This window comes from Penicillium atrosanguineum (genome assembly GCF_028827265.1).
Source record: "Penicillium atrosanguineum strain IBT 20685 chromosome Unknown utg000006l_segment0_segment0, whole genome shotgun sequence".
Classification (NCBI taxonomy): Eukaryota; Fungi; Ascomycota; class Eurotiomycetes; order Eurotiales; family Aspergillaceae; genus Penicillium; species Penicillium atrosanguineum.
Genome location: NW_026623138.1, coordinates 2,317,408 through 2,331,065, shown reverse-complemented (window position 1 = coordinate 2,331,065; position 13,658 = coordinate 2,317,408). Strand labels below are relative to the sequence as shown.

Here is a 13,658-nt window from a genome sequence, read left to right as displayed (position 1 = left end):
CTGAGCTATCACTGAGCTACAATGCAGACTAGATACCCTAAAACATTCTTCCTGCACAGACTCCGGGCTAAATTTAGCCTTAATATACAGCAGCACCATAGAGCGAATCGACTTTATTCTGTCGAAGAGGCGGTGTACTCACCGCCATTTACTGCCAGGCGACCTGCAGACTTTCAACCCGCACAGGAACCTCGACGACCGATCGCATCGACGCCTGCAGCTCGGATCCCCAGTCAACCATCGTTGAGAGTCCATTGCACATTCACATTCTCATTCTTACCGACCAACCGCACCAATGAGCGTCCAACTTCCCCCGCCCACGCATCGCAAGCGCACCCTCCCTCAAGGCGAGCTCGAAGCCGCGTCCACGCTCAAGCTGGGTGCTGACCAGCACACGCACACATTGTCACTGTCTGAAGCCCGACTCGTCATTCACAAGGTGCTGGAGAACAAGCGACGCGGGGGCAACAAGTACGAGGAGCCGGAGTATGTTGAAAGTCGCCACGCTCGGAGCCGACCGACAGCTAACAAATGAAAGGAACTTGACCAAGACACTAGACTACCTGGACGTGTTTGCGCGGTTTAAAGACGAGGAGAATATCAAGGCGGTGGAGCGTCTACTTAACTCGCATACGGAGCTCGAGATGTTTGAGCGATCACAGCTCGGTAAGTACTCGAGACTTGCGTGCCTGGCGGCCTTGGTGCCTGAATGCCTGACCTTCCTCTGTCCCGGAGTTCCCCTGTGGCGTCGGGGAGGGGCCTATCGAATGATCCAGCTAACCCGAAATTAGGCAGTCTGTGCTGCGACAATGCGGAAGAGGCGAAGTCGCTGATCCCCAGTCTTCAAAACAAGATCACGGACGCCGATCTCCAAGAGCTACTGGATGAGCTGACCAAGCTGCGGAACTTTACAGAGTAGAGCTATGGGGGAGGTCACGAGCATGGAGTTTTGGGCGTTCTTGCGAGCATTTCTGCATTTCTGGAGGATTTCCGGGGTTAAGTCGGGGGAAGTACATGACTAAGAGCAGCGCCACCGGGTTAAGTGTTTTCGAGTAAGAAGGCACATGTGCCGGGGAATTGCCTCACCTTCTCCGTTCTCCACGGCGGGGCACCGTTCAAATGTTAAACTCAGGATATGTCAGCATTGTCCTTGTGTCTTGTGCTTCTGATTGGTCGTGTAGAGACGTTATCATCGTGCCCTGATTGGCTGTGGGTCACCTCTCGTGCGAGATGGTTTAAGGTGTGAACTCTGGTCGATGTGTTAAGAGGTGGTAGTGTGCCAGGAGGAGCCCGGATATCCTCAAAACGGTATCTTCTTAGGTAACAGTGGCCGGGATCGACCTCTGGGCCTCTCGCATGTGAGATGTCCCTGGAACAGAATCGCGGAGTCTATAGAGTTGGGCTTAGACGGCCGGATTGTCAGTACGTAATGCCGTGGAGGCTCGTCCGGGTGTCCAATCAGGACGAGGCCACTTATCAGAGGTGACAATTTCGAGTTCATAATTGACGAGTAGATCGAGTAGTTCACAGGTCCATGGCCAGTTCCTGTTACGAAACCGAATGGTTGATCGTCTGGGTCTTCGGGTGAGCTTCGCGCTTTCTCTATACACGCGATGTCATCATATTTCTTTTCCCTTTTTCCCGTTCCATTACTCGCCTCCAGCTTTCTGTGCCCTTTTTTTTTCCCTTGACTCTCTACCTTTGCTCTTCCTCAAGAGTAGGAATGACGGAGAGAACTATCCGCCATTTGATCCTCTTGCAGTCTTTGGCGGGTTCTTCTGCTTGAATCTATCTCGGGATCTATACTCTGACCATCCCTGGAGATAGCACTTTTAGTTTTTTTTTTCGTTGATAAGGGCATATCTGGTGAGTCCCCGGAGTACCGTCTTATCTAAAGTCGGTCAACTGTGAACACGAATCTAACGCTTTGAAGAAAGAAAACCCCCAATCGGATTCCCCAGAGTGTGGAGTGGCTGCTGCCCCGGACGCCCAGGTTACGTGACCGTTTTCGCGAATCGCAGGCTATCAATTATCTATCTCCTATCTATTCCTTTATCATTCCACGCCCCCCATGGCCACTGTCCTTACGATCCAGCCTTCTCCAGCTGGTTCGGCTGCTTCTCCCACCTACTCCCAATCCCATTCTCCCGACTTACGACGCACCCTGACTACGAACTCGACCTCGACCCCGAACTTGTCTCCGTCCCCTATCTCCGCCAACTCTACTCTTACCGGCGCCCACGGCCGGAATGGGCCCAGCTGCGACGCTTGCCTTCGACGAAAGAGCAGGTGCGCTATGAATGAGATGGTCAACAAGTGCTACTCGTGTGAATTCCATCGTCAGGACTGCACCTTTACCTTAACCGGCGAGAACCCAGCCAAGAAGAGAAAATTCGACGCCGAGGAGCATGCGGATCCCGTCAAACGTCCCGCCACACAGTCTATTCCCGAGGAGGCTCCTCGCCTGCACCAGGGCGCAATGATCCGCCCAGGCTTCTTCAATCAATCCACCCAGCACATTGGCATGACGACAGAATTGGAACCTGCCCTGCTGGATCATCTGCCGCTGGACGAGTACGATGAATTCACCGTCCACTCCTCCCGCATTCGGAGGTGTGCGGACGACGGTACCTTTATGAGAGTGGTCAACACCATTCCCATTGGTGACTCGCAGGTCGTGTCACTAGATGCCATCGAGAGCCTGGTTGCTCCGTACGGGGCCACGCTGATCGAGAAGTTCTTTGAGCACGTGCACCCTTCTTTCCCCATTCTGATGGAAGATGCATTCCGCCAATCATATCGTGATCGTCGCCAATTGTCGCCCCTGCTCTTGGCGGCAGTGTACGTGTTGACGTTGAAGTTCGTGGATGTGAGTGCGGCGTCGCAGACAGCGCGGAAGCCCGATGCGGCCCGACTGGAGAGCGCGGCGTTGAAATTGCTTCTGGATTCCTTGCCGTTCCCTAGTATCTCGACTATTCAGGCCGGGTTATTGTTAACGCAGAAGTCGACTTTGGCCACGGCGTCTTTGAATGGTCAGTTGGTGACCGCGTGCTTCGAGCTTGGTCTGCACCAGGATTGCTCCAACTGGCGGATGAAGACCTGGGAGAAGGGTCTCCGGAAGCGACTTGCATGGGCCTTGTATATGCAGGATAAATGGTCCTCGCTTGTGCATGGCCGCCCCTCGCAGATCTTTGCTTTCAACTGGACCGTCAAGGAACTCGTGGAGCAGGACTTTTCCGATGCTTTCCTGCACGGTACCCACTCTGCACACGATGAGGCGGCTGTCGGACATGGACCTCTCCTGTTTTGTCACATGGTGGCTCTTACGACCATCTTGTCGGATATCCTGGATCGATTCTACACCCTCCAGGCCGTCGAGGATTTCCGAGCCGCTGGAAATCAGCGCACGCGGATAATCCTGGAAAAGGCCAAGCCCGCTCAAATCCGTCTGAAAGAATGGTTCTCCTCTTTGCCGGCATCCCTCAAGATGGAATCCTCAAGTGGGGAGCTCGTGGAGACCATCACCGACGAACATGCCCGCAACGGCGCTCTTCATCTCGCATACTTCGCTACCGAAATCACCCTCCACCGCTGCATCGTCCGCTCCATAGCGGACGACGGCACCGACTCCTACCTCGCTCACATCTGTCGCTCTGCTGCCAAGACCCGTCTCATCTCTGCCATGGACTTTGTGAACCGTCTCCGACCCGCACACCTGCGATCCTTCTGGCCCGCCTCTGCACGCACGAACTTTTCATTGATCGGCTCCTTCGGCATGTTACTCCGCGTCACTGCTCCGGCCATGGAAGAGGCGGAATTCTACCGTCTCCGCCTCTGCGAGTACCGCTGGACCCTCAGCGTCAGTCACAAGAACGCCGAGTTCATGAGCTTCGCCCTCGAGAGCCTCGACAATCAGACGATGCTGGACAAGCACGTCCCGGAAAAGCCCGGCATCGACGAGCTGATGGCGTCCTCAGCTAAGCAGCCCGCTCGCCAGAACCACATGTCGGCGTACGACGACGCCCTCGCCGACGCAGATATGCAAGCCACAGGACCTTCGTCATCGGTTATTTCGGGTCTGGCGTCTCCAGCTACATCGGTCAGCGATATGGACGAGCAGGATACACCCATGCTCCCCAGTTAAATCATCACCTCTATACCCATACCTATACCTTCACGTCTTCTTCTTTCCTCTTCCCTTATCCACCGCCCTCACTCACACACCACTCCCGCCCACGACATCTCACGACATGGTTTACCGGCGTTTTCGCACATTTCAAGGATGATGCGCACGATTGATATTTACTGAACTGTTTACATGTACCCATGTAACTGCAAAGTGCAGGCAACACTTTGCAAGGCATTATTTTGTTTTGAATTTTGAATTAGGTAGGATTGGGTTAGGATTATTCTGTTCATAGACAGGACTGGACATAGATCGCATCGTGAATTACGATTCACATTTATCTTTCACATTTATCTTTCGCTTTTAATCTTTCACTTTTACAGAGTTCATTGTTTAGTAGGCATTGAAAATCTTGATATAATTCTCGAAGGCTTTTCGAATGGTCCAGATCTTCTGACCCAAAATTTCGTGGTCCATTTGGCGCACGTGCGGTCATTGATACCATGTAGCTTGGCAATTATAATAGGGGTTTATTGCGATTGGGTCGTTTCAAAGGAGAAATTGAGATGATTGAACTGGTTGATTGTTATTTCTCCGGGAAAAGGTCTTCGAGTTATACGTAGATTCCCTGGGTATACAGTTAGGTACTGGCCAATACTATGAGCTCTGAGTAATGTTCCCCATACCCCATATTCCTCGGGAGTTATGTCCTGTGGTCCTATGAAGAATGCGGTACCTATAGTTCGTTGACGTAGTTCCGTCCGTCGGATGAAGTCAACTTCCGTCGGAAGTTCACAAATCACCGTCATGGCCGAGCAAACGTTCTTAAACGCTGTGTTCTCCCTATAACAATCAAGCAATTGCAAATTTGCATGAGACTTTATATAGTTATCAAGCTGGAAAGAACGATAACTTGCAGTGCTCTCGAATTTCGTCACTAGACCTGTAATGTCGCATAGCCCTGTAGAACATGTATTTGCACGTACCTCACCCGAGAGACCCGGGTAATAACAGGGAAAATTTGCTGGTTTGATTAAAAGAATGGGTAAAATTTTCAGCCCAATATTACCCCCAGACCCCGCAGGGTCTTCGCGATGAGATAGATATGTGAAGTTTCACTTTACGTGAATGGGGCGGTGCGTTCGGCAAATCGTACGGCTTCTCGATGACAGTTCATTTTCGCACCTCCCAAAGGGATTCCTCCTCCAACATCGCTTGAATGCAGATTTAATAAGCCCTGACTCAATTACCCCGTGGGTTCAGCGCTATGGATGCAGGCGAGGCTAAGCCGCGATTGGCATCACAGCGTCGTGTGCCGCGGGCTTCGCGGGCTTGCGAGACTTGTCGCTTGCGTAAGACGAAGGTATGCGGGCAGCGACCTTCGGTCCAGTCAATCCTCAATTCCCCGACTCAATACATGTTTTGGTTGTCTCTTGAATCTGGCTAACTGAATATCAGTGTGATCAAGCTCAGCCATGCTCGTATTGCGCATGTGTGTTTTCCATGTTTGGGGATCCTCGTGATCGACGTGAGAATCTCGATTGACCAAATTTGCAGATCACTCTTTCGACTGCATTTATAGAACTTCTGGTGGGAGAGGTACCACTACGGGATCTACGTCACAAAGGAAGCGAGCTTCTAGAGCAACTCAGCAGAGGTATGGCCCGAATGTGGCTTTAGCTCCTCGTCTGATTTCTCATCGCCCCTCAGTCAAACCCATATTGCTCGTCCTTCTCCGTGGCCTGAAGTTTACCGCACTATTACAACTCCGACATCCCATGTTCATGAGAAATCGACCTCAGTCCACGCCAATAGAGTGGCTGAGTCGCCTGTCACGTTGCTCAGAGAATCAGCCCACGCACTATTCCCAGATACCTCTGCGGGGCAAGATGGACCTGGTGGCGATACTGTCGGTAAGAGATTCATTTCCCCCCGGAAATAACGTGATGGTCATTCTAATACTTTAGAATAGTCTCCGAGATAGGTGATGCAGCATCAAGAGACGGGCTCAGTGGCCTGAACCTGCACACAAATGGAACCGAGTTCTACGGCAACTCATCAAATCTAGCATTTTTAGGTAACCTCTTTGCAAGAGCTCAAAATCAAATTGAGAGTCGTGCCTCGGATCAGATGGAAAGCCAAAGTGCAGACATCGCGCAGACGCCATCGGCAACTAAACTACAGGCTTCTTCCCCCACGAGATCTATGTCTGGGAAACAGCAGCTTTCTATCGTGAACCTGCTTTACAATGCGGATTATACAGGTCATTTGTCACCACAATCTTATGATGGTGTGGAAGCTAGACCGTCTAAAGGTCAAGGGCATGCCGAGGAGCCGAGGAGTGACGTAGAGATTATGAGCACAGGTATGCTCATTATGTGATTGATCTTGGCACAAAGGCGCTGATTAGTGTTGTATAGATCGAGAAGTTGGTCTAGGCTACGAATTCTTCCAAATGACTCCCAAAGCCCAACTCGAGATTGAAAAGATCTTCATTGGAAGCTTCTTCTCCAATAAGCACTATATCCACCCAATCTTGTCCAAACATGCATTCATGCGACGTTGTGAGCAGGAAGCATGGCCTCTGTCAAGACGCCTGGGTCTTTTCCGTGGAGCTACCAAATTTGGAGGTCTTTACTTTGCAGTGATTGCATTAGGGGCTATCAATGCTAGCCCAAACGAGACTGCTCTCCTTGATCATTTCTGTCAGCAGCGAGTTGTTTCAGAAATTCTTCATTTTCAAGGCGCGAAGTTTTCGTCTTTGAATTTTGCAAAGTTCTACTTTGGTGCTGCTAGGCAGGCTCTAGGTGACTTCATGGAGAGTAGCTGTTTGGAAACTGCACAGGCTCTATTGTTAATGGTATGGTCTCTCACGGCAACAGCATGACGTCTCTGACTAAGGCACCGTGGTAGAGTGTGTTCCGGCAGAATTCTTTACAGCCTCATAGCTGCTATATGTATAGTGGAATGGCAGTTCGAACGGCTGCGGCTATTGGATTGGCTTCCAGCATGTCATCGCTACCTCCCTCTGCACGACGTGAAGCGAAGCGAACATGGTGGTATGTATTCATCATTGACTTTTAGAGACTTTTACTCACCGTGATGAATAGGTGTATTTTTTCTCATGAGACGTGAGTTTGTGGATTTGTGGTCAAGGACCAGAAGCCGTTGCTAATTCCCTTCACAGCGAGATGTGCTGCTCATCGGGACGACTCGACAGCATGAAAGAGCTTCATAATTATCAAGTTTCGCAGCCAAAACTCAAGGTAAATAGAGTCTCGAATCCCTTCCCTCATAAACATTACTAATAATTTAATATATAGGCTAATGTGGGGGACCACGATCCAGACGGCGAGGACAATGATATAGCAATGATCCCTGTGATGGTTTCTTTGGCTCAGATCATGTCAGAAGCATCTCATCAACTCTATCACTCCGCCCACCGCTCGATGATGGATAAGTCTCATCTAGCAATGGGCCTGGACGCCCGACTCCTTCAATGGAAAGCAAACATCCCAAGCTTCCTGAATCCTGACACATACGCCTTAAACGACCCAGAATGGGCATTCAAACAGAAGCTAGTCTTGCGATTAAGTAAGTGGTTTGACAAGAACCCTAATATCTTTTACTCTAACCAAGCCTTTCCATGGCAGGGTACTACAACACCCGCATCCTGATCCACAGACCTTTCCTCGTCGCCTCAACGGCAAACGTCGAATCAAATGAATTCCTTCAACATCTCCACATATGCCTTGGCGCAGCTCGAACGAGTATCCAAATGCAGTATGAATCATTCATGCACCGCATCTACATTCGGACGTGGTGGTATAACACCACCTACGCCCTCTATGGTTCGATGATCCTACTGCATCTCATCCTCTCCAATTTCCCAGGTCTACCAAACGACGAGCTTCTCGAAGATGTTGAAAAATCCCTCGAGATATTTGCATCCATGGATGACATCATCGTGGCTCGCCGGTGTGCAGAGATGCTTCGTGAAGTCCTTGAGGTCGCGCGTGCGTGTCTTAAACGTCGTCATGGTGATCCTTCGTCTATGCAGAATACGATTCAATCTGAGACCCGACCCCGTAGTGGGAGTTTGGGACTTCAGCCACTTGGTGCGCCCGCTACATCATCTTTGGCATCATCGAGTCTACCGTTCGATCCTGTGGCTTCACTCTCTGGCACTGCTGTGCCAGGGACAAGAGCAAATGAGTCTCAATCAGCGTCAGGTCTCGTCTCTTCGGAAAATACACTTCTTCTTGGCAGTTCGGCCTCGGCGTTGGGTCCTCATGATCTAGGACAAGCTACGCATCTTGATGACGAGGACTTCTTTTTCTCGCTTTTCAGCCAAGGACCTGAGCAGCAGGCTGATACTACGAGGACAGAGATGTTGGCGAACCTGGTTGATCCTTCTATTCTTGAGAATTTTGCATTTGGTGGACAGGACTTTTCCTTTTTCTAGATCTGTTCGAGTATAAGAGTAATTGGGGAATCAGTGGGGGATCCGATTCACCGAACATCAATATAATGGACCATCTGAGTCATCAATGTCTAACATCTACATTGAGAGGAAGGCAACATTAGATCCATCTAGATATTAACGCCAAAGTGTAAATCATACGAAAGCAATATCAGGTAGCACCGCCTCGGCGATCCGGCGATCATCGGAGATAGATAGCAGGCTGTAGTCTCCAACGGACCTGCATCCTATTGGCGAGCCCGAGCATAACCCCACATATTGCACCCTACGCCTCGCAGTCTGTTGTCATAGCCACGAGTCATTTCTTTGAAATTCGTAATGGAAACCAGAATAGCCTTGCTTTCCCCCGCATTTACTTGATGATACCGAGGGTACACATGGGACCAGGATGGATCTTCAAATCGGACCCACGATAGTCAGCCACATTATCGGGTCCAGATGATAATGATAACGCGTCCTATCTATGGCTCCGACGGATCTCCCGATAACGGATAAGCACGGCGCGAATGAGGAGGTTATTACCGGCTATCCGAGCGAAGGGGAGCGTTATAAAGGAGGTTGAGAGTTCAGGTCCATTATTAAATTCTATCAGACCCTTTTTTCCAAGTACCCGCAACGGAAGCCGTCTTCTTCAACCGATAACTAGGCCGAGTCTGATCGTCTATACTCTACAACACAGCCTGACACATTTCATCCAACATGGTCCAAAACTGGGATCAGAATGGGCTACGAGCTCGCTTTTGTCACTCCCTTTCGGAATTGTACAAGACCGAAGTCCCCTTGTATGGAGATCTAGTCGATGTGGTCTTCGAAGCAGATACACAGGCAGTACACGACAGTCAGGAAAGTGCAAATATCATCAATCCAGACGACGTGTTACCCTCCAGACACCGAGTTGAGCGGCACGGAGCCATACGACTTGGAACAGCCCACGAGCTGAACACAATACGACGCATGTTCTCCGTGATGGGAATGTACCCAGTGGGCTACTACGATTTAAGCCTTGCTGGCTTCCCAATGCATGCAACCGCTTTCCGACCGACTTCTCAAGACGCCCTATCACAAAATCCATTCCGTGTTTTCACTACAGTCTTGCGAATGGATTTGTTGACAGGGAAAACGCGGGAATTGGCACAACGGGCGTTGAAACAAAGAAACATTTTCACTCCGAGACTTATTGAGATTTTAGATATGGTCGATAAGAAGGGAACTATGACACCAGCGGAATGTACCGAGTTTATCAACAATGGACTGGAGACTTTCCGATGGCACTCGAAAGCGACAGTCACTCTCGATGAATACATGCTTCTTAAAGCTGAACACCCCTTGATCGCCGATATCGTCTCCTTTCCCAGTTCTCACATCAACCATCTCACTCCGCGTACTATCGATATTGATTTGGTACAGCAGTTGATGCTAGATCATGGCATGCCCGCCAAGGAACGTGTCGAGGGTCCTCCGAAGCGGAATTGCCCAATTCTTCTACGACAGACCAGCTTCAAGGCTTTGGAGGAAACAGTCTATTTCCGGGACACATCCGGCACCTTTGTGAAAGGATCCCATACCGCCCGATTCGGTGAGGTGGAACAACGAGGCTACGCCTTGACGCGTGCGGGACGACAGCTCTACGACAAAATCCTGGACCAAGTGAATGCAGAAGCCGAAAGGCTGAAACTCAAGGGCAACGACTATGAAAATGCTCTAAGAAGCCACTTCACAGAATTCCCAGATACCCTGTCAGAGCTACGGGAACAGAACTTGGCATACTTCTGCTACCAGCTGACGCTGGCTGGCGAGCGGATGGCCAAAGATGACATGGCTATCTCCGAATTTGGAACAACCGCCGTCAGTCTCCAAGCTCTATTGGACAAGGGCATCATGAAATATGAGCCTCTGACCTATGAGGACTTCTTGCCCTTGTCGGCGGGGGGCATCTTCAACTCAAACCTCGGCGACGTCTCTCAGTCTAAGCAGCTTATTATGAGTGCAGAGCCTGATCTGGACGGATTCCAGCGCTTATTGGGGGCTCACATTGCGGATGAATTCCATCTCTATGCTCAAATGCAGCAGGAGTCGCTCTTGCATTGTAAACAGCATTTGGGGTTGCATGATATCATGGAGTAATGAGCATCATGCCATAGTGTTTCTAGACCTTACAATCATTTAAATCATGTGGCGGCGTTTGATTCTAGCCTTTCTTCTACCGAAATGATGATTATCAACTTCCAAGTTTGCTCTTCCTTCCCCACCTAGTTTCCAGATTTGGGAACTGGTTAAGCGGGGGGTCAGATACCCCCACGTTGGTTAATTCAGAATGGCATGATTAAAATAGGAAGAGATCTATTATGAATCATTGACTCGTTCTAGCTAACCATGCCCGGGTGGCATTGCACATCTCCTGTGCCTAAATCCGGATAAAACGCACATTTTTATCCACGTTCCTATTTGGGTGATGTCAGATGTTATTGACTAGGTCCAGGTATGCTTGGCATCTATTTCATTCGGATAAAATTACATCCTGCAGATTTCCATGAAGGGACTTGTCACATTCCTAATTGGTTAACGCTTTCGCAAAACCGATTGTAGAACGGGTTTTCAAATCCGGGGTCAGGCCAGGCCGTTAACTATTTCTGGCTTAGTTCGAGGATCATCGGAAGGTGCCGACGCTCTGCTAGCCGCCTATAAGAAAAGCCGATCTTGGAAGCTGTTCGCCTGCCGAGAACTCGTGCTTTCATTCCACTAATCACAGCCCCCATGATGAACAATAAACAAAGCCGCGACCAAAATTCGTGAAGCTCAGATTCCTATTCCAACGGTACCGGGCGAGAACCGTGGCGAAAGTAGATTTAATAAGCGATGAGCGAGATTCGGCCGGCTATGATCGCGCCAAGCCACGCCGGTGGCGGCAGATGCGGCGGGAAGCCGACTTACTATTACCCTAATTAGGCCCACCGCCGGCCGAATCTATGCCGTGATAGCCACGTGGCTGACAGATGCCGGAGCCGATTTCTCTAGAATTATTTTCGCAGTTCATCTCAAAAGATGTTTCATCTAAATTAACACTATATATAGAGCATGGCTCGCTTGCATGGGCATTATGTCGAACGCCTCTATTTCATTGCACCGAATAACAAGGTTCGGTCTGCATGGAGTCTATACAATTGTCGCATGATAACATCTCCTGGCGTATTTGGGTTGGAACAACAACGACTGTTGTCCCTGCTATAATAGCCGTGACGCTACGATTTGCTGCCCGCTGTGTTTCTCGCGCGGGTTTCTGGTGGGATGATTATACTATTTTGATAGCTCTGGTAAGTCCTTGGAATTCATTTTGTGTTTAAATTTTCGAAAAAAAAAAACAAAACAAAAAAGATGGCTGACTTCTTGAAGGCTATCAACTTGGCTATGGTAGCCGTAAGATGGTCTCAGATTCTACTTTGGGGTTCAGGTCAACATGCCTATGACCTTCCAGTGGAAACTGTCGAGGCTTTCACAAAGAGCTTCTTGGCCGTTCAAATCCTCTACTTTACCAATGCTGTTTTCACCAAAACATCCCTGCTGCTCCTATACTACCGAATCTTCGGCGTCATTAAAGGCTTTCGCTGGGTTCTCTGGACAGCTGGGTTCCTCGTCATTGCATACTATATTGCTTGCGTCATCACATCCATTGCCGGATGCTCGCCCGTAAACAAGTTCTGGAACCCGTCTGTTCCCGGAAAATGTATCAACGAAGTGGAATTCTTCCGATACAACGGCATTGCAAACATGCTTCTCGATGTTATGGTTCTTTGCCTTCCGTATCCAATGGCCTGGCGCTTGCAGGCAACTGCCCGGCAAAAGCTTATTCTCACTGGCATGTTTCTTCTTGGAGGATTGTGGGTTCATCCGATTTACTTCAAGTCTCCCAGACAACAACTAATTATGTTTATAGCGTCGTTGTCGTTTCAATCCTTCGAATTACAAGCTTCAACTTTCACAGCTTTAATGATGCAACCTACGTCAGCGCGACCCCTTCGACTTGGTCTTCCATCGAACAGTCCGTCGGAATTATCTGCGCCTGCCTACCTACCTTTCGTCCTCTTCTACGGTGCTGGATGCACGGTGGCTCGAAGGGAAAGAACACACTTTTCAGGAACAGCACTTCTTCCAGTCATCCTAAAAGTGTCCCCCTGGTCGGTCGGTCGTCGCAAGGCGATGAGGAGAGCGGAGTGGTCTCGCCAGTCCCACCAGTCTCTCCGCTTCAACCAGCACACGTGCGTGGGCATTCGTCTCACGAACTAGGTAGTTTCGAAAACCAGTCTCGCGGATCCTGGACACCCATGCCTCCCATGAGTCCTACGAGCCCTCTTTCTCAAGTCTTTGAAAGTGGTGAACAGGAACGGTTCATGCATCGACCTGAATCATTTGCTTAGACATTTCTTTTGTTTTGTATTACATAGCCTTGCTATTCTTATGATACCCCATACATGCCAAAACACTTGGTTTTATTTACATACATTAGCAATGATCGTAGGGAATGCAACCGTAGTTGGTAGTGGTCTACGACTTCTTAAAAATATCATCGTTCGGTTGTCCTCCTGGTTAGCAGGATGTCAATGCGTCTACCCTATACCAGAATCGCCGGACTCCGAACTTCTACTCAAACGCTGTCAGCAAATGTCTCACTTTTCAAGCGTTGATTATTAGTGCCTTGGCCTTTATACCCCTTCGTAGTAGGGTTCCGGATCCTAAACAGTCATAAATTTACTGCAAAACTCAGGATCGCAGTTCTTGGGATGCTGGGGCAGGGGAATTGGGGGTTTTTCTTTTTTTTTTTTTTTAAACTGCCTGTCGAAAGATCTTTTCCGCAACCACACATCTCTGATGTACTCCGTGTTGTCACCGGCCAAACCAGCGCTGATTCGCCCGCAGTACACCCCCTCGAATGGAAAGTCATCGATGCAGTCAAATAACTTCCTCATCTCGTCCCCATCTCCCATCATCGCCCAGAGATCCCATGGCACCCGTGTCCAACATCTCATCCATCCGGGAAATGTGTCAAGCTCGTCC

The 13,658-nt window shown here is 49.6% G+C and overlaps 5 protein-coding genes across 5 annotated transcripts; all 5 read left to right on the top strand.

The window, feature by feature from the left end:
• Positions 1-295: 295 nt before the first annotated feature.
• Positions 296-919, top strand: N7443_008030 (DNA-directed RNA polymerase II subunit RPB4; the record flags this gene model as incomplete). Its single annotated transcript, XM_056888086.1, has 3 exons — positions 296-486; positions 539-666; positions 792-919. 3 exons carry the CDS (start codon positions 296-298, stop codon positions 917-919), a joined length of 447 nt encoding a protein of 148 aa, XP_056739777.1.
• Positions 920-2,071: 1,152 nt separating this feature from the next.
• N7443_008029 (putative C6 transcription factor (OTam)) lies at positions 2,072-4,144 on the top strand (the record flags this gene model as incomplete). Its single annotated transcript, XM_056888085.1, has 1 exon — positions 2,072-4,144. One exon carries the CDS (start codon positions 2,072-2,074, stop codon positions 4,142-4,144), a length of 2,073 nt encoding a protein of 690 aa, XP_056739776.1.
• A 1,457-nt stretch (positions 4,145-5,601) lies between these two features.
• On the top strand, positions 5,602-8,591 carry N7443_008028 (fungal specific transcription factor domain-containing protein; the record flags this gene model as incomplete). The annotated part of the gene is made up of 9 exons (XM_056888084.1): positions 5,602-5,618; positions 5,807-6,039; positions 6,099-6,491; positions 6,547-6,986; positions 7,040-7,185; positions 7,237-7,257; positions 7,314-7,392; positions 7,450-7,720; positions 7,780-8,591. The coding sequence occupies 9 exons, from the start codon at positions 5,602-5,604 to the stop codon at positions 8,589-8,591; spliced, it is 2,412 nt and encodes an 803-aa protein (XP_056739775.1).
• A 717-nt stretch (positions 8,592-9,308) lies between these two features.
• On the top strand, positions 9,309-10,733 carry N7443_008027 (VOC family protein; the record flags this gene model as incomplete). Its single annotated transcript, XM_056888083.1, has 1 exon — positions 9,309-10,733. One exon carries the CDS (start codon positions 9,309-9,311, stop codon positions 10,731-10,733), a length of 1,425 nt encoding a protein of 474 aa, XP_056739774.1.
• A 1,022-nt stretch (positions 10,734-11,755) lies between these two features.
• N7443_008026 (uncharacterized protein) lies at positions 11,756-13,021 on the top strand (the record flags this gene model as incomplete). Its single annotated transcript, XM_056888082.1, has 3 exons — positions 11,756-11,920; positions 12,000-12,484; positions 12,541-13,021. The coding sequence occupies 3 exons, from the start codon at positions 11,756-11,758 to the stop codon at positions 13,019-13,021; spliced, it is 1,131 nt and encodes a 376-aa protein (XP_056739773.1).
• Between the last annotated feature and the right edge of the window lie 637 nt (positions 13,022-13,658).